Source organism: Pomacea canaliculata, linkage group LG3 (genome assembly GCF_003073045.1).
Source record: "Pomacea canaliculata isolate SZHN2017 linkage group LG3, ASM307304v1, whole genome shotgun sequence".
Taxonomy (NCBI): domain Eukaryota; kingdom Metazoa; phylum Mollusca; class Gastropoda; order Architaenioglossa; family Ampullariidae; genus Pomacea; species Pomacea canaliculata.
Window position 1 is genome coordinate 11,333,030 of NC_037592.1, and position 23,331 is coordinate 11,356,360.

A 23,331-nucleotide genomic window follows, 5' to 3' on the forward strand; every position below is an offset into this window, starting at 1 on the left:
GCCACACAACCTGGGGTTTACTTGATGACGACTGACTTCAAAGCCGACAGGTTCAGTTGCTGCAACAGACGCTGCACTCTACCTGCAAGGAGGGGTAGTCCTGATGCAGCAGGGTACACAGCACAGGGAAGTGTGCAGGCATGGTGGATGGGCGGAGGAAGTGGGGTAGGAAGATGAAGATGTTTATAATAGACGAGTTGGGTCACTGACAGGTTAAGTGCATTTCTGCTTTGTGCAGAATATCTCACACACACACACATACAAACGCACGCACGCACCCTCTTTCTCTCTCAAGCCAGCAAGCAGTATGCTTTCCCACGAATCAGAAATGCCAGACGGGAAGAACATGCAACCGTCAAAGCCAATACTTCCGCTTCTGAAAGGTTCTGATGAGAAAAGGTCCATAAATATATCAGTTGGCTCATTACCGACAGACAGAGAGAGAGAGAAGCAGGATGGAAGGAACGTGCAGTGCAATCATCTAGCGTACGTGGTAGATGCCATGGTATGTATACGTCACACCTAGTCGGGTGGCTAGTTCTCTTGACACCCCATCACACGGTTTCGAATGGACTCAGCAGATGGACTTGCCAAACTCTCAGTCCCGGCTCCCGTGATCGCGGCACAAGTGCAGGGTTGAGAACACGTCGCGTTATGTGTGTGCGCGTGCATGCATGCCAGCAACAGCCAGGAGGCTGCGAGGAGAGGCAGCAACATCCATCAGTCGGTGAGTGACGACCTGCTTCTCGCCACCCCCTCCGTTGTTCCCGAAGACCAAACATATCACGTGACAAAAGACGCTGTGGTGTCATTGGATGTGTCACAGATTTTAACCCCATCTACCTCCCTTCATCCCCTCCTCTAACTCGCCGTTGTATAACAGTTCTGCGACCTCTGTCTCCTCCCAGGATCCTGTATTCGTACGAGATTTACCTTTGTCAAAACAAACCAGGCAACGCTTTGTGCGTGGTGTGAGAGGTCATCTGTGACTAAAACAGAGCCAGAGGCTTTATGTAAACTTTTGGTGAGAGGACAAAAAACCGACCCAACGCCTTTTTGTCTCAGATCGTCTGGGAAAGAAAAGCCAGTATGAAATATTTGCAAGCGACTTGTGTAGTGGTGGTGTTGGTGATGGCAGGAGGGTTTGTGGAGCTTCGCAATTCCGGGAAAAAAGGTGAGTACTTTCAAACATTGCGAGGGGTTCATAATCCTACGAGAACTTATACCAGAAAGCTTTAAGCACGGAACTTAATTTAATTAATTTCATTCATTAATGAAGGTCCGTGGCTTTGTGGAGACGTAAAACACTCAAGACTTCAAGGACTAGTGGAGTGAGAAATGTTTGTTTCTAATGATTGAGTTCAGCTCTGGGAGAGATACATGTCATCATGGTCGATTTTCCTACTACCGTTCTCGAGCTACACGCTTACAAACATCACCATGTCAACAGGTCAACAACACATACGTCACGATTGTCCACAGATACTTTTACTTTGTGTTAGTTTCAGCCTCGCTTTTTATGCCTTTCTATGTACAAACATGACGTCACTCTATATATACCTGACCCCATTCTGTGACATTTGTAGGCATGTATGGAAAGGAAGGGGTGCTTTCAGTGACCTGGATTTTACAACCTAAAAAATATAACAATTTTAAAATAAAACTTTGGCTCAGTGCTGCAGACTCCAGCGCTCTCTTCTTCCTTTCGTCTTTCTTCGCCTCACACATGTTAGGGAATGGATGATGAAATGTAACTGGGTCAGTCTCTTCTAAAACTAGTAATACAGAGATGTATAAATACACACACTGCTTGCATACACACACACAGAGTTTCGCAGACACACACACAAAGTTTCACACACACACACTCTATCACACACGCACATGGAGAGTTTCACACACCCACATGTACACTCCACACACACAAGAAGAATAGCAAGACTTTGCATACTAAACTCGAAGACAAGATGCAGGCAAGCCGGTTGTCGGTTACTAAGTCACTGTTACTTTTTTTTCTCCTGACGTTAGCAGCTGATTTTCCGAAATAAACCAGACTCCAGTCTGAGGTAACCCTGTACTTCTGACTCGAGACAAGAAGTCCGCATGCGCAGACAAAAAAAAAGTTCAAAATCTGCGCAGTTCTAGGAGCGGATGTTGATTTGTGTTTTGTCTAACAGGCAGTTGATAAATGTGTTGACAGTTTGACACAGCACCCTTCTCAAGTTCTACATCAGTCGCCATATCAGCTGTTTTTATGACAGAGTCCAATCACCAGCTCCTTATTTTCACGGGCTGCACGAGAGTCCGGCGCTTTCCCTTCTGACTTGTATATGTGTGTCTTTACCTACCACCTTCCGAGCTAAATGAACTTTTTTACACACATATTAAGCCTAGTCTTGCTATTTCTCTCTCTCACACTCACACACACACAGCCTATCGCCCAAGCACCCGTACACATACACATATTCACTTACCATAGTTTAGCTTTTTCTTCTTTCTCTCTCTCTCTCCTCCCTTCCACCCCTCTTACACACACACTCACACTCACATAGTCTCATGCATGCGCGCACGCACACACACAAGCATGCATTCACGTATGCATAGTCCAGCTATCTCTCTTACACACACTGTTATGCACACACACGCACGCACCCACCCACGCACAAAGATCTCAGGAGGTGAATATAAACATTACCCAACATCTCATCGATTTGAGCCTGATCTCTCCAGGCTAAAGACGAGGTGTAATTAGTTCTGCAAGGCGTAAGACATTTCTAGCAAAGACTGCCGGTGTAGGCCGTGCTGTCAGTCAAGGCTTTCTCTCTAATTAGTCAGTGGCCAGGAATAGAAGCAGCGAGAAAAGCATCTCATTTCGCTGTAAGGCCGCTTGCGTGGCGGCCAAACTCTCTATTTCTCCCTACCCCCACCTTCCATCTGCCGCAAGCGGAAGAAAAAAGAATATTTTTTTTTAAAAAAAGCTAAACATGCTTTAGGAAAACGCACATAGCTCATTTGCAGATGGGAATGTTCCAGAAATAGAAGCTTCCGAGTTTTAGAATAAATTTAGCAATCCCGTGACATCACTGCAGTTTTAGAAAAGACTGCATGAACTTCCTCATTTTCTCCTTTGCTCTTTCAGTTCTGATCCTTGGTGCTGTTGCAGCAGTCGTTGCTGTTGGTGCAGTTGTTGATGTTATTGCTGTCGTCATTCTTCTTCTTCTAAGTGCTTTTGTGAAATTTTGATTTTCTATCGCCTGGTTAAATCTAACCGCACATTATTTTCCAAAATAGTCCGTTTTTTTATATATACTTCTATATAAATAAATCGCCAACAAACATCACGAAGTTAACTCATGAAGTCACGTTTGTACACATACGCCTACTTAACATATGTTCCAAGCTCTCCCATTGGCCTGTGTTCACGTGTACGACTTACTGATATACAAATGAATAAGCTTCGTTATCGATGATTCTTAAATTAGACTCTTTCTCAGGTTGAATAAAATGTGTGTGTGTGTGTGGTGGTTGTTGTGTTTTGTGTGTGTGTGGTGGTGGTTGTGGTGTTGTGTGTTTGTGTTCGCACATGCAGAGAGATCACAGTTCTACCATCACCTGACGAGACGACAAATCGCTTCGGAAGAACTCGGGGTGAGTATAACTCTTCCCCTCACCACCCTCTCGCTACCCTCTCACCACCCACTCACCACTTCTCAGCACCCCACCCTCCTCATCGCACTTCTGTGCAGTTCGTCTGGCGTTCGCTGTGAGAAACACAATGGTCGTGCCAAGATTGTTGTGACAAACCAGTGCCAAAGCAATTTTCCGATCTGGTTGCACAACGGCGCTGTGGTGGCCTAGTAAAGTCTGCTCGACTGAATCAACCATGTTGTTCAGGCCTCAGACTTCTAAATAACAACAGCTAGTAGGCATAGAAGGAAAAGAAGAAGAGTGCACTTTGGCTTAAAGGGAAAACCCAGAAAATATATATGCACATGTCTAGATGGGTAACCCAGAACCTCAAATGTATGTAAATTTATACATACATAAAATATACAGAAATAATGCAATCATCCCTCCCATCTCGCGTCTGCTTTTCCGTCATATAGCTTTAGTTATTGGTTAGGAGCAAACCACCAATTCTGCCCCTACCCACCCACACCCATATTTCATCTCCAAAAACTTCAGTCCCTGTCATTTGTTTTCTCATCAACTATGTTGCTCTATTTTATAAATATTTGTTATTGCCATCCACGATTATGTTCATGGTTAAAGTCCGGAGGCAAAACAGTTGCACAGAGAGCTGCGTGCGGACTTTAAACAGGGGCCATGAAGATGGTCGGACAAAGAGGATGAGAAGCAAGTGTCGTCTTAAGTTTACCTCCTCTAATCTGTTTAGCCAATCCCGCTGACATCACGTGACTCGGCATCACAACAGTCGGGTGGAGGACACGGCAGGAACCTGAACCCGAACTCCCAAGGCACCTACTACACAAGTTACCCGGGGTATTCACAGGTGGATCCAGACGAGGATTGGCTGGCGTCGTCAGATTATTCCCGTCCGTCATACTCGTCACAAGTTAGTGTAACATCACAGATTTGCTTTGTGTTGGATGATTATTATTAAATGCGTTCGTCTGCTACTCATGAAGTAAGACACGTCACGAGCAGCACAGACACAATATAACGAACTTGACCGGAGAACACGTTCATTATATCGCACGATTTATTATAATGAGACTGTCATATTTTAATAAGCTTTCTGCGTGGTTTTAGTTTTCTGACCTAATATTCTGTCACTAAAATTAACTGCACAAGGCGCAAAACTTCGTGAACACACAACAAAGGAGAATGGAAGCAGTTGTCAGCTGACTTCTTCACACAACAAATGTATTGATGTCATTGATGAGTACACCAGAACAGCGAAACTGGTTGTTACAAGTCTGGTTACAGAAATACTGTAGCTACACGGCTCAGATACCCGGCTGAAAGTCACTTTGTCAGAGAAACTCTGCAGTTCAGAGCTTTTTCGCGCGTGAATTTTCAGGGATCTCGTGTCCTGAAACGAGATAAAAAGAGCTTTTTCCTTATTTTGATGAAGAACGGTCTTCATTTTCTTGCTGCTTTCCCGTAGATTAGCTTCAGCTTTACTGTATACGACTTTGTTAAGAAATGTGTGGTGATTGTCTGCTGGAAAGATTATTGCCCTGTGATGGTCAGACTTTGTTCTGGTCAGATTTTCAGCTCCTCTAACGGGGAGAGCCAAGCACAGTCTCACCTGGACCACCAAGGCCGGCCGGCTGGATCAGACCTCCCGCAGTCCGGTCAACAGCAGCCCGCCATCACCTCCGGCAGCCGACCTCCCACCCAGACTCACGTGAGCGGCACCACCCGCTACACCTTCACGCGCCCAGCCCCAGTCGTCTCGGGTGGAGTGCGCGAGCAGGGACGCACCTACACCTACCCGTTCGGGCGGGCCAACGGTGGTGGGGTGGGTGTGGTCCAGCCTGATGCCTCGGGAGGGTCAGACTTGTACAGAGCCAACAGCAACTCCAACAACACGAACGGGTCTGAGCTACACGATCGAGTGAGTGATGGATACCAACAGTCATCCACTGACCGACCTCCACCGATAACCGAAGGCCGCTGACGACTACAGGCCGACATAAGCATTCACTACCAATCACTGACAGAAACAATCATTGATACTGGGACTGATAAAAACGGTCACCGACAGCAACTGACAATCATCTACATGAACATTATTTAATTTCTTTATCCATTAGCTGCTGTCACTTGCGATGGAGTTTTATTTCAGAGAATCTCATGTTAAATGACAGATGTGCCAGAAAAAAAGTAAGAATGTAGAATGCGCGTTACTCGTCCTAGACTGCGCGTTAGTACACCTGTACTATACCAGGAATCTCTGGTCCAGGTGTCCAGCACAGAGTCACCACTATACGACCCCCAGTCCACTCTCTCCCCCCGCCAGCAGCATCAGCAACTCCTCCGACAACGGAACGCAGAGCGACAACGGCTGTTGCAGCAAAGACAACAACAGCAGCAACAACGACAACAACAACAACAGATAGGTGGCTACCAACATCCAGGTAAGATAATTGTCTCAATCACCAAGATTGGGCAGAGAAAGCAATAACGACTGTTATCTGTTTTTAGTCATTACCTCCTTTTTTCAAATCAACCAATCAAGCGTGAAAGATGTGCAAGAGTATTTTGTAAAAATCGGGGTCTTCACACCTACAGCAGGCCAGTTCATGTAGAGGCTGTTGACGGCTCCATGTGACTTGCTGATGACTGTACAGTTCTGTAGTTCGACTGTTACATTAATTTCGTGAAACCAGTATATCATAGTGACAAAAATTCAAAGAGCATGGGTGAGACGGCGGTGAGGGGGTGTTCAGTTTATTCCAGCAACCAGCAGCCAGGTGGTGGGTATACCAGTGGCCTGAGGCAGCCAATCTATGGACAGCGACCGATCTTCACAGGACAAATCCCTGGTCAGCAGACGCCTGTATATGGCGGAAACTACCAGCAGGGGAGCCAGCCCCAGACTGTCTTCACCTACGGCGGATACGGTCGAGGACTGCCATTTGACACGGCCAGCTACTCCAGCGTGAGCGACCTGTTGTCTCCCTTTATCTATCAAGTCTTCACTTACCTCCCTTGTCCCACACTCTTCAACCACGGAAAACCAGACAACACATCCACAAAATTTAGTATTATTTATTTTTCATGTCGATATTTACTAGTCATCTACTGTACAATTCCTAAGGACAAAAATGGTTAACGATTTTATATGACAAGACTATGTGTTTCCTTGATAAGACAACTGTTCTTTCAGTTATATTTAGTCGATAGTGTCTTTGTTGAATTTTGAATCTGTCCTAAGTTTTTATAGTCCTAAAGATTGAACGGTTAATGAACTCATAACGCAGAAAATGATATTATCCTCTGCAGAAGAAAAAAATCTGACGCGAACTCACGTTTAACAGAAGTTAATAGTGACAGCCAGAAAAAAGTGAATCTTTGAGTTGCTGGTGACCGACTTAAAAAAAATCAACACTTCTGTTTTTTGCTATTTTAAGGAATGTCCTGACACCGGCATCCGCATCCAGATAAATGGCATTCCCTGCGAGCAGGCAGTGGACCTGCACGGTACGTTTCTGTGTTACCGCCACGAGTACACCAGTCGAGAGTGCTGCCAGAAGTGCCGCCCCCTCAAAAATCCCTCCCGGATTGGTGAGTGCCTGCTGTCACTTCCACTTCTTTTGTGGGAAAAAGTCTGAGAGTGGCTGTCAGCTCCAATTGTGTAGCAAGAGTTGTTTTTTCCCGTTAATTGGGATCAGTCTGTGTGTGGGCCGAAGAATTATCACCCTCCTGAAATGCTTTGGCATTCACACACACCACTTGTATACACAAGGGTAAGGAGAAATGTCATGGACATCAAGCAGTTATACAAACAAATCAAATCAACAGTAGGCATATTATAACAGTTCAGTTAACTTTGGAGCAATTTGTACAAGGTACGGACCATAATCTCCAATATATTGACAGCAACTTCACTGTCAATTTTCGCGAAGCATGGTGCCTGGCAAACGTTTAATTATGCTAATTATTATTTCCCATAATGAATCACAAGTCACGCCTGTCACTGGCACAGACAAAAACATCTGTACTCCGAGGTAGCGGAAGTAAATCAATTATTATGCAGAAACCATGAAGTTTTTGTTTGCTTTCGGCGTCAAAGCTGAAGTGTTTGACCAATCAACCTTCGTAAATGTCGATCTTAACTGTACAAATATGAACGAACATGATAACAGCTGACAGTCGCTGCACTTCTACGAAGAATTAGGTACAGCACCTGTGATTATGGAAAAGAAACAGTTCAACTGCCACGAAAAAGACTGTTTGACTAATGTCGTTGATGATATTGTCTAAAGGCTCTTTGAGATCATAGAACACTCTCTCACACACACACATACACACAAGCGTATCGTATGCAAGATAAATTATCCTCCTCAATGTCAAGTAAAAACGACCCGAAAGGTCAGTAACCGAGCCAGTTGCTACTTCAACTGCGTATCACTTAATTAATTATCACTTAATTGCGTCTTGTGTCTGTTTTTGTTCCTTTTTTTCAAATGAAATGCTGATGAAATGTACAGACATACTCACTCATCTCTGCAGGGTGTGAATACGGAGATCATTCAGGGCGCTGCACAGACCTGCGGTCTTACGACTGTTACGACCTTCGAAACCGACAGAGCTGTTGTGCCACCTGTGAACGGCTCCGCCAGACAGGTAGAAGCCAGACTATGTTCAGGGATGCCTGTTGTAGAAGGTCCTCCTGTTTATGTGTAGATCGTGCCTTTAGTGCCCTTATCAACCCAAGGTGTTAGCATTTTGATTCTCACATTTTTGACGTTTTGAGCCGTTATTTTCTCGTTTTGTTCACATTTGCCGCGTACCCAAACTAAAGCCCCTTCAGACAAACATAGACGAACCTTTGACCAAGTCTCCCAAAGTTTTTACATATCAGTCATTAAAAAACTTCGCCAAACTTCTAACTTCTTCCATATTTGTCCTGTTAAGAAGATTGTTGAAAACTGCTAGCAAGTCCCAATGCAGGTACATTAGACTAGTTGCTTACTTTTTGTTGTTGTTTTTATTTTTAACTGGTTGAGGGAATAGTTACATCCAGAATTCAAATCTGGAAAAGACCGATTATGCAATAACGAGTGAATGATGTCAAACTACGACAACTTTATAAAGATTAAATAATAAAGACAAACTTAAGAATGTAGAGGAGATGTGAGGCGGGGTAGTAGCTGTCCACCTATGAGCACCATTCTGTGTGGCAGGGGCCAGAGCTGGATGCGAGTACGGCGACATGACCCCTAACTGCGACCGGGTGCGACAGAATCCGGAGCTTTGCTACATCCCTGAGAACCGCTACCTCTGCTGCGACACCTGTCACAGTATCCGCGATCTGAACGACGGTGAGTCCTGTTCGCGTTGCCTACGAGCATCAACAAGAGGACTATGACGATGACCAGCGATTTTTTTAAGATGCGCAGATGGATGTCTGGGGGAGATGACGAAGTATGTACTCAGTGCTGGGTAGAGGGAGGGGCGTATAGAAGGTGTGATTACTCCTTAAGAGGAAAAGTAATTAACGAAAGTGAGGGAAATAAAGTACTGAGTTGTGTTTAAAGAAGAGACAATTTCTAAGGAATTATGAAATATAACTCCGCTACCTTTCAACAGCTCATTGTAAACTCACTTTCTCTCTTTCTATGTGTATGTTCGCATTGTTGTGTTTGTGTATTGCGACTTGTTAATGGTGGTAACCATGCTTACTTCATAGAGTCGTCTATTGTCACGTTACATTTTATCCCTGTCCCCGGAGACAGAATGCCCCTGGGGTGACCAGAACTCAGAGCTGTGCGCGCCGTTTGATCGCCTTGGCAACATCCGCATCAACTGCTACTCTCCCCCCATCCGCCGCTTGTGCTGTCAGTCGTGTCCGCGGATACAGGAATGGTTGCCAGGGGAATTACAAGGTGAGTCAACAAAGGTTCTCTCCGTTGCTGTTGTCTTTCATTTAGCCGCTACCCCCGTTTGCTTCGGCAGTTCGTGCATTTATGCCGTCTACATCTAATCTACTATATTGAGCTGGTGTCCTCCGTTAGTCTAATCGTAATGAGCTCTCTCAGTAGCGAGAAAAGCGTGATAATTTTCATGAGTAGCGGAGCTGCTTGGTTAATAAACTGTATCAGGGTGCTCGGCTTTGCTCGACTTGCTTTCTGTCACTATTCCCCCTGGGGTTTTATTGTCAATATTCGATCTGTCTATGCATCTGAATCAAGAGTATTATGCGAAAACCGTGAAACATTTGTATCTTGATATCCACTAGCGTGACGGGATGACAGCTTCATGTTCAGCACAAAGTGTCGAGTGAAATGGGAGATAAATAGTTGTGCTGCAACGGTCTCACTTCCCGATCCTCATTTTTTTTTTTTTTTTTTTTTGCTTCATTTCTTCTTCTACTTTATCTCCCTGCTACTCCCCTCCCATTCTCTCTTTATCACGTCTTCACTTCTGTAATACTTCTCCACTCTCTGTTGACGCCATACTTTACATTAAGTTTATTCCTCACTTGTGTATGTCGAGGGTCCCCTTATTTCCCCTCTTTCTCAATTGACGTTCACCTTTGTTCGTTGTAAAAGATGTATGCCGAAGTTTGTTTGTTTTTTTTGCGTAATATTGTTTTATCTACAGTTGGTGGTAACATCTTATAAGGCAGAAAATAAACATCAAAAATAAATATACTCCAGAGTAATTTACACCTACAAAACACACCCTTGTGTATTTCCAAAATCGAAGCGAATATTCATTCCCTCCACAGTTGGAAAAGATCGGAGAAACGATGAAGATATGTACTTTAGTTGCCACACAGCCTCGGTATGTCTGTGGGCTTTACTAAAAAAATCTTAATTTTTTTTCCAGCTTACTGTACTATTTGAGTTTAATGCCGTGTTATTTCTGCTTGCTGTACTGAAGGTTATGAGTTTCTAGTTGTTGTTTCCATTTGCTGCATTGAATGAGTTCAGTCTTTGTTGTTTATGCTTGTGGTGCAGGCTGTGAATACGGAGACCGACCAGTGACCTTTAGTGCCGGCACTCACCGTAGCCTCAACTGCACGAGCTTCATGCGTTACTTTGGCGCCCAGCAGTGCGTCCTCAACGAGGCGGTGGCCACGAACTGCTGCTACACTTGTCATCGCTACAGCCAGGCCTAGCTCTCTCTCTCTTCCAGCTGTATGCTAAAACTTTCAGTGATGTTGGACGTTACCTGTTACCTGTAACTTTCTTTTGGTCTTGTTTATTTGTTGTTTTAGTAATATTTTCTGGTGTACAGATTTTTTTCTATTTTTGTCCCAAAATGACAATATCGTAGTTATCATCATTAATTACATTCGGCTACTTTATCCTGTCCTAGAAGGGTTTATCACTGATTTGAAACTGATAACACCTGATTGAAGCAGATCAGCCGCCATTTTACCATACGGAAGGTGATATGTTTCAGGACAAGAAATGCCTTCCACTTTATTTTCGTATTTTTTAAATATATATCTATATAAACTTTTAACGTTGCATGATTTGTTGTTGTTGTTTTTCGCGAACTGTTTTATTTACTTGCTTTTTAAAGCGGAGGATGCAGTTTCTGCTCAAAGCTGATTTATGACGCAAAAGAGTGACAAGATGGCTACGTGATGTGTGTATGCGCATGCGCAGGATCTACCCGACAGGTTTAGATCGTGGGTTTATCGTTTAGAGTTATCAGAACTGCCTGGAATCTGCCGCGATCTCGACATGACTCTCAAGATTCCATGTAGTTCAGGCTCACTTTATTTTTTAGTTTATTTTTTTTAGACGTCATAGTAGTTTTTAACAGCAAAACATGGTGGAAGGGGAGTCTCCTGCCCAAACTCAATTTTCCGAAAGTACCGATCATATGGCGGCGGTGGTGGTGGTGCGGGGGTAATTGTTGGTGGAGGGGACGATCATATCGGACAGTATTGCTGTTGCTATGCAATAAGAGTAGCAATAGGCAAAGCCTGCCCTTGCAGCTTGTGTTTCTCGGTTAATGTTTGAGCAGAGGCAATCAGTAGCTACCGACAAAGCCATGTAGAAATGTAAATCTCTGGAACAACAGCACTTGGGTGTTGCACACGAACTATTTTTGTTTTAACCAGCGTGACAAGCAAATGTAATCTTTGACATACATCACTTCAACTGTTATCTTTGACATACATCACTTGCAAAACTATTTTTTGACGTCGATGACTTGCAGACGGCTATGTCGTGTGAGGGGCAAAGGATGAACAACACCCGTTTTTATAAAGGCCATCACCTTAACTGTACTGTTCAAAGCATGGATGTGTGTAGGTGGATTGCTGTCTGCCAAGACCAACGCTTAGCTTCTTGCGAAGTTCTCCGTTGTTAGTCTCGGAGAGCCTAAACAAAAATGTGAATAAACCGGAAGCTTTGTATACAACTGCCTCGTTTTAGTAGTTAACTGGAAAAAAAATCGTCTGCCAGCAGTCCAGTTATACAAGTTCGTGGTTCAAAGTGCAAGGTTTCTGGCATGAGCTCTTGACTAGGAAGTAAAGGACGAGCACTGTCGGGCAATGTGTAACATATTGTAGATTGTAACATGGTCTTGTCAGCAATCCAACTGTAGGACGTAGAGTGCCCATAGAGACTAAACATTTCATCACGTGTACATCTGAAGCTGTTTTTAATTTATGGGTGATGTTATGCATAAGACGTAGAACTTTCTCCACCCAGTATTGCAATTTGCAACAAAGTCTTGGTCAGGATGTTTGTGGAAGGGATGGGGGAGCAAAACTTTCAAAATTATGAGAACGTCCATCTTCGGATATTTGTGGTCAATATCATATTCATAAATGGAAAACCATGTATGCAAGCCTATCATTGTACATACACATCCATGGGAGTGAATTTTATTCTCAAGTAAATAAAAGCCATTGCAATATGCTAAAAGTGATTAGGCTCATTAAAATAGTAACCATCCCCAAATTTGAGGATGACAAAAAAGATTCAATTTACGAGACGCTACCTTCAAAAATCCAAAGGTACAAGATGCGGTCAAGTCACTGGCGTCAAATAAGGGGGAAAAAAAGTTTATTTATGCCTTCCCGTAATGGGCGAGCTGCAAGTTTGTTATCATTATGGCCTCGTTATGTCTTAACACGACGTAGTAGTTCTGCCCCACTGTCTCTCAGTGAGGCATTTGTAAAGAACTGAACCACACCACCCGAAAATCTTTATAAAACATCTGATGGGTCTTTTAAAACGTCTGACAATCGCAGGTCAAGACCCTTTTAAATTATAAACTCGTTTGACAAAATTGGTGTAAGGCAAGGAAATGCAAATTCCAGAAGCTTACACTAGCATGTAAAACTACACAGAATGTGAATATGTAGCAACTGCAGTTATCGCAGCACTGTTACATATTTTCCTTCTGTGTAGCGTGACAAAAACGTTTCCCTTTGAAATATTTGTTGTATATAGACTGAAACGCTTTTTCAGAAAAAAAACTGTAAATCTCAACATACATAAAGACACAGCTAGGCGTGTAAAGCCATGGGTCTGATAATTCCTGCATATTATTTTATCACAATGGAAAAGCAGTCTCAAATTCCATTATTCTAATTTTTCTGTTCACGTTAGATCACTAACATTAAAAATAAAAATCGTGGCTAGACTGCGAGGCATGACAGGATGACCTACGTCTTTGCATTCTACAATGTTTAACTTCGACGCAGCTTCAAGCCAAAGGCATATTTCAGGATGCTTAATAGTTTCAATGTTTTGAAAATAAATGTTATGTACGTCATAACTGTGGCTCAGTTTTCTTAATTACTGCCTGCTGAATAACAAATTCGTACTAAAAGAATGTACGCGCGATTGGTTGGGTAGGAACGTGTTCCACCCTAAAGAAGATTTCGGGTAAAAGTGGAGAATGAAAGGGAGAGAATACCTCGACTGGGAGCAGGTTCCACAACCAGAAAGGGAATTGGTGCCGAGCCAGCAACTAAGGCCATGACGGGAGCCAGCCCTGTACACTCCTATGCACCACGTCTCAGATGCCACATGTAGAGAAAGAACAGAGCCGAACCCTGGACTGCCAACCTTTACTGTATTGGTGACAGGCACTAACCGTTGAGCCACTGGATCGCCCGCCACAACCAGAGAAGTGCAGTTGTTCTAAAATGTTACCTGTATCCTGTTTCCTTGCGATTCTCACTGCAGTGGCGATAAGCGAGTCATGTATCACACTATGCGATAACATACAGACAACGCAGCTGAATAAATCAACCTTCAATATTATGTTTTAGTAAATGTCAACTTTCTAAATATTCTCCATGTCATAAAATTTCTTTAAAACAAAATCAGTATCTTCTTTGGAACATCTCAAATGATGGTGTTAAAAATATTTAATATTTTGACATGGTAAAAAATTTTAAATATTTAATATTTTTACATCCTAAAAGAGCTTTAATGTTTGAACATGGGATATAATGCATTTGTATAAAGGTATAGTGGGGCAAAGCTCAATAGATTTTATTTCCCAAAATACCAACTGGGATATATGCCTACAAACATCACTACAGAAAGTGTGACCTCATGTTTTAGTAGAGATGCCAAATTAACCTGTTCTGCTACTAATTGAATAAAGCTTTTATAGTGTAAAGGTATACATGAACATGACCTCTTTCTCTGCATGGGAATGTTTGTAGGCATGCATCTTAAGGAAGGGGTGGAGGGTATACAGACCAAGGAGAATAGTATTTTTACACTGAGTTTTACCCAAGCGTTAGAAATAAACTACACCCCATTAGGCTTTTGAAGTGACTGTAGATTCAACCTGTTGAGTTAAACTTCATTTTTACAGCGATTTTACTTCAGAGATTACGAGTGTTCAATACAGTTCATACCCAAAAAAAAAAAACCCTCAAAATAAATTAGGCAAAAATGCAGGGCACTTTTTCTTGAAACTGCTAATTGGTGTAAAAACCTAGCATCATGCAGATTAACTAATAAAATGCAACAGCTTTCATGAAACTGCTCATTGAACACACAACAGAAATAAACAATGAAAAATTTAAGCCAAAGACTTAAGGCATCTGTCCATAATTTGAACACCCAGTTAGTCATGTTTTAAGTCAAGTTTATTCCTTTCCTCTGTAAGAGCAGTCTCCAATCTTGAACAGGGATCTCATCAAGGTGAAAAAAATGATATATATATAATATATATATAGTATGTACGTTGAAAATAAAAAATATAACTACCACAGCTACCGATACATGCACTTGATACACAAAGTACATTTGTCGTGTCTACTCTGAAACATGTCATCATGACAAACATCAGCATTCTAAAATCTGTATGCCTTTCTGTACAAATACACAGGAGGCAGGGATTTGTACCCTTATTAGCAGCTCAATTGCACAATATAGGCTGCTAAATTTAAAAAAGTGATGAAAATGTGATGGTATTTATGTAGCAGGCATGCAGAATAAGCCATCTGTATGTAATCATCAAAGCCAATGAACCCTACCCACCAACCCCAGCCCACTGACTTTCCATAAAATCAAACAAACAAAATAAAGCAGCAAATCATATGTAAATATTACACAAACTCAGACGGCCCAAACATCTGTTGACTGCATGCTCATTTTTAAAAAATGCTTTTTAATTTGGATACAACTTTGTGCCCATGCATGCACAGCCATCATTTATGCATATATGCACACATTTGCTTTAAAGAATGCTCTCCAGGTCCAAAATGCACATGCACATACACATACATTCACTCATGCACACTGCATTTGTTTCACAAAGTAGCTGTAGCCACACAAAAGTGTTGATAGCAAAACAAAAAGGGTAAAAAAAAATCTATACTGATGCAAAATGCAATTGCACACTCAAATTCACAATGCAGTTTTTTTTAAAGAAATATTTGTTCATGATATGTCAAAACTGATCATGATATAAGACAAATCCTAAATGTTGTCATTATGTGGTTCTCAATATAGTGCACAGCAGCATCAGCATTATGCTCTCAGAAGCATCTTATACCATCACTGTAACATGCTTCTGGCTTCAAGCATTTAGTACCTAAAACTTGTTTTATAACCAATACTAATAAGGATACCAGAAGATGCAACTTTTCATTTTGGCTCATGATTCACAAAGTCCTTCATTTAACTATGCTTTATGGATGTGTTTTCGTGTACATACATTAACAAAAATGTATAAACAATTAGCTTGTGAATTATTCTTTTGGCAATATGTTAATCTGATCTCTTATGGTCTACTTCATCTAGTGTAAATAGCCAGCACAAGCACGTCTTTGTGCTGTCATTGCTGCTGCCTTTTGAACCATGCCGGCTGATTAAAAAAAAAAAAAAACTCACTTAAGCATCACAGATAGCATTCAACTACCCCTCCCTTAAAAAAAAAAAGGATATGGTGTCAAAATAGCTAACCATGAGCAGAAATTAATAGTGGCTTTTCAGTAAGCTTAGGTCTATTCTGTTCAAAAGCAAAACTTATGAATACGCATGCTTCAGATAAAAGTTTTATTTTCCAAAGTTCTTAAACACTTTTGGGTTTGCTTCTTAATTTTTTACACAGTAGAAATTACAAAGTCCATTAGCTCCTTTTATTTTGGTGACTGGTTAAAATAACCAGTATGCTAAAGACCTGCTCTAAATTGTTAACCACACTCCTAAAACCAATTTGTTAACAAAAAAAAAAAAAAAAAAAAAGACAGGGAAGAATGCTGAAAAAAAGTTGTAAAATGATGCACTAACATACACAGCTTTCTTGATTGTTGTTTTATAAATAATATGGCAATGGTACAACCAATTAGTTCTAGAAAATAATAAAGCATGTAATAAATGCTTCATTTTTTGATCAACAATTTAAGCAGATGCCTACATTCACAAGAACTCTAATAGTTAATTTTACAAAAGCTTCGAAATCTAAAAAAGATCCGCCATCAGTCCTCTTCTATTTCCAAACTACTTACCTTTATAAAAATTAATTCCATTAATATCAGCACATCAGCATATTGTCCACAGTTAGAAAAGCAAAGAGCAATAAAATGTGGCTCCTAGACTAGCTGCTCAAGTCACTGAAAATGATAGGACTGAAAGGCCACATAAGCAGGTGAAAAGACTGCAATTTTTTTTATCTGATACAATTTAAAAACCCATTAAAATCTTCACTCCAATAAAACCATAAAGGTGTTTAAGTGTTTCCCTGTATGCAATTACCACTTGTTCTTATGTGTTCAGCTGAAAAAAAATCATTTAGGATTGCGCTGGAAAAAAAAGATATTCAGCAAGATGAAGTTAACATTGTACCTTTACTTAGTATGAATCAAGTGCACATAAATACAACAGCGTGCACACACACACACACATTGTTATATAATGTTTTATCTTTTAAGTATAATGTTACGGTGTATGTTGTGTGCACACCATTTTTGCAAGAAATATAAAGCATTCGAGCCTCTTCAAACCATTTTTTGACTGTTCGAGGCTAGCCATGACTATGTTGCACAGAAGAACTAAGAATAATTATCAAGCATTACTTTACAATGCTACATTCTGACACATCTGTAGGTTGTTTGTTTGCATGTGTGCATGCATGCAGGTGTTTGTGTGCACACACATTATATGCAAGCAGGTGTGAGAGTGTGTGCACAAACCCAATGTTTTTTCACTGCCAATGTTTCAGCAGGATTTGCTCCCCCAAAACATATATATACTTTTTAAAAATCTCCTCCACTTCTTATTGCAGAATAACTGCTTATAATTTCTACTGTCTACAAAGCGGCACACTTTCAGTACAATGTCCTTTTTCACAACCAACAAGAAGCATGTGCACAAACATGCAGGTTAAGTGTTTGCTGAAGTGTCTATAAATCTGAATAAAATGACATGGATAATGCCTAGCTAAATTTTCTTTGTTCAACCAGCATGCTTGCACAACTGATTAACTAAAAAAAAAAAAAAAAAAAAAAAAACCATAACCAGCAATCTGTACTCGAAATGCCATTGCAGTACTTGTATGTCATGGTTATTCTTTAATTATTTAAGAGAAAACAAGTGAAAGACAGTCAATTTTTAATGAAAGCAAAGACTTTCTCTACTTTTATTAATAATGTGAAATATTTTGGGCATTGAAAAATGTAAACAAATACTTAGAAGCTGAAAATAGATATGTATGTAGCCTGTTTACTTAAACACATATGATGCAAGTGCATTTGCTGCTGATGGATCTTATACATTTCTGCTGCACGATAAAGTGGTTTCTTGAAGCACTTCTTTAATATTATTAAAACACGCCCAAAAAGATAGCTGTTGTACCCTGTTTAACAAATCCTTTGTTTGAATAAAAAAAACTGTCTGAACAATTTCTCACATTTTCAAAACAGATAAGTATTACAGCTTCAAAATGTGGTTACAAAGAAATGTACCCAGCAAAAGAGATCAATACAGAACCTGGAAACACCATAGAGCAAGCTGAGAGTGGATTAAGACATGCAATAAACGCTGGAGGTAGGCAAAGAAGATCAAAATTTATGAGCTCTCTAGAAAAAGTCCATTGGCTCTATGAAACATGCTCCTTACACAATGATGGAAAAGAAAAAGCACTGTGCATGGCTAAGCACGTTCTTTCCAACACAAGAAAAACTTCTTAGGCTATAATTGATGACACAGTGTGGTTACTGTGTTCAAAATGAACACATGCAGGCACAACCAACTTACCTCTGGAAATAAGCACACAACCGTGGCAATCTCAACAATTTCAAACCCCTTTCCCTGCCCTTGATTTCTTTTTAAGTAAACTTTTAGACGTTGGATACTATAAAAATTATAAAAAGCGGTATTAATAAACCCACAATATTTTAATAAGCTATCTTCCTATTACAAAAATTTTAAGTGGTTTCCAGGCATCATCACAGTGATAGCAAAAATAAACACAACCTTTTTTTCAAACATTACAATTTTTCAGGTGTTTTATGCTTTATACCTCATTCATACTCAACAGAATTGATGTTCTAAAATCTTGATTTTACTTAAGTGGAAGATTAAAAAATGTTATTCCTAGAAAAAATGTAAGATATAAAAAAAGAAATAAAAAAAACACCTTTTTGTTTACTGTAAACCAAAAGTCCAACTTAAACCTTGAAAGTATCAAGCCTGCATGTTATGAGTAACCAAGATTACCTCCCTTCACGTAACTGCCTTACTGAGAATTTTGGCGTGAAACAGGTTTATCACAGCTGCAGACCTCTAATCTACAAAAAAAAAGTGCTCACAAAAACTGTTGCCTTACACTTTATATTTCAACCCAATATTCAGGCTTTTTCTGTACATGTCTTTACATTTACCATTTTTAAATGCTGACAGTCCATGTGTAAAATTGTGTTGGCACCATGTATGTTAGTCTTGTACAACTTGAAACTCAAGGTAACACAGTGCACAGAACCCACAATATGTCTGCACACCATGCGATGTACAAAGAGCTTAAACAAAAATGAGCCTGTAGTATTAATGGATGTATAAATCATAGCAATAAATGTTTTGTCTCATCAATAAATAATAGTAACAAAGTGCCACATGTGTCGATGCACTCATTATGCAATAAGACAGTCAAAAAACAAAGTCTGCATGGTGCTTTCCCTAATTCACACAACAGAATGCTGTCTACTATGCTGATGACATGAGAACTGCACTGTCCTGAAAAATTATGTCTAAATGATGCAGTGATTAAGTGGGCCATTGCCATGCAGTTCACTGTATGTTAGTGGCCTGCTTAATCACCTAAAAAAAAAAGAAGAATTTTGTGTTTTTCCTTAACTTGTTACATGACAATGAACTAAGTCTCTGCCCCTTAAAGCTTTAATAAGCCTTCGAATAGGCTGCTCAAAAGGTTTCTCCTGCTCTTTATTTTGATGATCCCTTAAACATCTGTGGAAGGTGAACCTTCTAGAATATCTATTTTGTAATGTACTAATTCCAAGACAGATACATAAGCATTAAAAAAAAAATAATCAAAGAAAGTCTTAATAATTAAATAACATACATGTATTAATAATGTAATAGTAATGCTTGTAATTTTAAAATCTTAAAAATCAGTAGTATTTGATTCTACATGAAAGTAAAGTTCTACAAGAATTTTTAAAAATGCATTATGATGCATGATTCTTGGCACTTAAATAATCTGCCTAATGATGCATTCTTTTTTATCAGCTGTCTTGCAATCTTTCCCACATTAAATCATACAGGTAAGTGCACTGTATATGTTCCATAGCCACAAGTATATGCACATTTACATTGTATGTGTACATGTGTGTGTGATTGTATGGCATATGTAAAATAATGCCTGCTGACATTTTCTCTTTCAAATCCTTACAGTTATTTCAACATGGTACGAATGGAAGCATATAACAGATGTCTGGAAAATGGTATTCTTTGTCCCTTCATGTACTAACCTGTCTCAGTTCACACACAGTATTGCTGGGACACTGCAAATACGCTACTGTTGTCACAACTATAATACGCTGCTCCATCCCTGGCCCCAAGTGCTCCACTCTTAGCTGACCTACTGTATAAATCCTTTAAATGAGACATGCCTCAAAACCAGCTTAAGACTGAGCCTCTTGTTATCAATATATGCAGTCTGAGTAAACACGCACCTTGAATACCTATATGTAGTCACAGTAAACAGGCATCTTGAAAATCTATCTGGTAAACACCTTCAATGTTTTATAACAAAAAGACAGCTGAATGTTGCATGCTTTTATAAGCATGGTAAAAATTACCATATAACATACAGTGCACTTTCTTTTTCAGTCTATCTGCAGATACTGAGCACCAAGAGACAGATAACAAACCTAAGCAGTATTTAATGGTCAAAGCATATAATGATGCATCAACACATGGATACTTCTGTATGAAGTTAACACACGCATGCACACGTGATTACATATACACCCACACATACAAAATGCACATATGCACATCCAAGCACACACGTGTGCATGTCTGATGGCTGCTGGGCAGTATGAAGATGGTGGAGGTATGTGAAAATGAACTGTACAAGTTTCTTCCCTGCTAAGCACTGCAGCCGGTGCAGGTATTGAGCTGTCATGCCACGGCCTGAAGCATCTGTCAAAATTTCTTTGCGTTGAAGTCATATCACAGGGCAGTTTGAGAGGCAGCAGGCACGCTGGCACTGAGTGGGGAGAGGGGCTATTTGCAACCTTTCTTTTTCATGCAGATCAGACAAGTCATATAGAGATAAAACACAACTTTGGCATTACCACCAAGTTACATGAGAAATTTGTCCACATTTTGAATGCTGGCTTATAAATTGCCTTGCAATATGTTTGACAACCAACAACTAGTACACTGTATTGTGAGGTCAGCAGCCAGTTTGGGTTATTACTGAGAGGTAACTTGGTGATTTAAATTAAAAAAAAAAACAAGTTTCTCATGCACTACTTAATTCACACACTTGCTGAAGATGATATAGCATCAGTTATTTCGTTGCTCAGTCAAAATTCATTGTTCCACTTCCAATGTAAGCAGAATCTTGGGGGACAGACAGTGGCTGAGCAAACTCATGCTACAGAGATAATACAAGGCTGCTTATTGCTAGGCATTTGTCACATTCATTCGATTTAATCTATCAGCTGGGCTTGCACTCCCTTGCACAGTGCCATTCACTTGGATTCTCAAGTATGTTCAGCACAATAACAAGAATGCCAGACGAGATCTGCAGAAGTAACTCCAAGAGCTCATCACTAAACAGTTTATTACATTGTTGTCAGTAAAAAGGTGGCATCACTCTTCCTCTGTTGATTCTGTTTCACACCAAAATGTGATGGGCAGCAGTGAGATGGAAGCCTCAGCTAGGTCCAGGCATGGTAGGCATCATGCCCATATATGGTTGTCCTGCTCCTGCAGGGCCACCTGTCATCATGTGCCCCATGGGCGACATTTGTCGCGACCGTCCCTGTGAGTATAACTGTTGTTGAAACTGCTGATACTGTGCTGAATATCCTCCACTTACAGGACTGGAGCCAGGTCCGGGTCCACTCTGCTGCATGGGAATGCGCATGTTTGACGAGGCACTACCTGGCATACGGGGCATTCCAGCATGCGACATAGGCATGCTGGGCCCCAGAGAAGCTGGATGGCCTGGCAAGCCAGCTGGGCCTGACCCTTGCATCTGCTGACTCATCATCATGGTTTGTCCATTAGGCATATATCCTGAAGGAGGTGCACCAGGGTAGTGATGTCCTGCGTGTGACCCACCCCCTGGGCCCATCATGGAGGACATGGGAGACATAGGGTCCATAGCACCTGAGCCTCCTGGTCCCAAAGCAGACATGGTACGCATTGCACTAGGGCTGGGCCCCATCATCATGGGGTCCATAGGACTGGTCATTCCAGTCATGCTGCCGCTCATCTCCATGCCTCGCATGCTGCCATCCATGCCCATGGGGCTTTGCATTGGACTTGGGGCAGGACCACCAGGTGGCATCCCCATTCCTGGTGGCATGCCTTGCCCCATCAAACCAATGTGTCCATAATCTTGAGGTGCAGGACCCCCTCCTCGCATCATCATGGCTTGGTGCATTTCGACTGTCTGGTGAGGGGGAAAATCTGACATGGCCCCGGCAGGTCCGATTCCAGCAGAGGAGTGCCGCATACCATGATTAGGTGAGCCTGGGAAGTATTGCAATGTTGATGATGGGTTCTTGACATCCATTGGAGAATTGTAGCGGGGCATGAAATCCATATCTGGTGCAGGCCGTTTGGCAGGAGGACCACCCCCGACTCCCATGCTCATGGCAGACTGAGGTGGTTGCTGTGAAGGAGGTGGATTGGCAGGGAGGTATTGGATCGTGTTTGGGGCCTTGGGCTGGATCTGAATGTTGGCATTGCCCATGGTGCTGGGAGGAAAAGGCGGGGATGCCAAACGGTTGCCTGCCCCACTTAAAGAGCTACTCATCTGGGACTGTGGCATGCCTGTGCTCATGGCCGGGTGAGGCAAAGGGTGGGGAATAGGGTGGTGGGTTGTGTAAGGAGGTGATGCAGCAGGATAATGAGAAGAAGGAGGCATAGAATGTGGCATGTTGCACATGGCTGAGCTGGAGGAGGACAAGGTGCAAGGACTCTGCATATGCTGTGATTGGGACTGTGACATGCCCATTGTGCTTGCCTGCACGCCCCCTGCACCTCCTCCACTCATCATCATCGCCTGGTGCTGCTGCTGAGCCATGTGTGAGACCATGTGAGAAGGCATGTTTCCTCCCATATTGCTGCAATTTGCAGTGGCAGAGCTGGTCATGGCAACATTGGCAGCTCCATGCATCATGGCACTGCTGCTTCCTGTGGCCATGTTCATGTGCGGTGATTCACCAGTCATCTGCTGCACCTGCATGTTGGCGCTGGAACCAGCAGTGACATTCTGGATGTTGACCTGACCTATCTGCAGGTTTGTGCTAAGAAATGTGTTGTTGACTGGTTGAGTGCCACTGGGCTGTGATACAGGTGCTGCAGGCCCTGACTGGTGCTGCTGCTGTTGTTGCTGCTGTGGCTGTGATGAGTTAGAGTTGCTGGATGAACTTCCACTTGAGCTTCCACTGCAAAGTAGAAATGCAATCTTATAAATAAAACAGAGTATGGGGGC

The 23,331-nt window shown here is 41.6% G+C and overlaps 2 protein-coding genes across 7 annotated transcripts in view; one reads left to right on the forward strand and one right to left on the reverse strand.

Moving 5' to 3' along the window:
• Positions 1-347: 347 nt before the first annotated feature.
• LOC112558810 lies at positions 348-13,446 on the forward strand. Its single transcript, XM_025229496.1, has 11 exons — positions 348-1,174; positions 3,590-3,648; positions 4,397-4,576; positions 5,234-5,584; positions 5,933-6,107; positions 6,420-6,631; positions 7,104-7,257; positions 8,206-8,319; positions 8,880-9,017; positions 9,432-9,581; positions 10,659-13,446. Exons 1-11 carry the CDS (start codon positions 1,090-1,092, stop codon positions 10,817-10,819), a joined length of 1,779 nt encoding a protein of 592 aa, XP_025085281.1. The 5' UTR covers positions 348-1,089; the 3' UTR covers positions 10,820-13,446.
• Positions 13,447-14,761: 1,315 nt separating this feature from the next.
• Positions 14,762-23,331, reverse strand: part of LOC112558808 (B-cell CLL/lymphoma 9-like protein) — a 46,478-nt gene continuing 37,908 nt past the window's right edge. For all 6 annotated transcript variants that reach the window (XM_025229494.1, XM_025229488.1, XM_025229489.1 and 3 more), the window contains one exon: positions 14,762-23,284. In XM_025229494.1, coding sequence (XP_025085279.1) covers positions 21,541-23,284 — 1,744 coding nt within the window. In that variant the 3' untranslated portion in view covers positions 14,762-21,540. The remainder of the gene's footprint in view (positions 23,285-23,331) is intronic.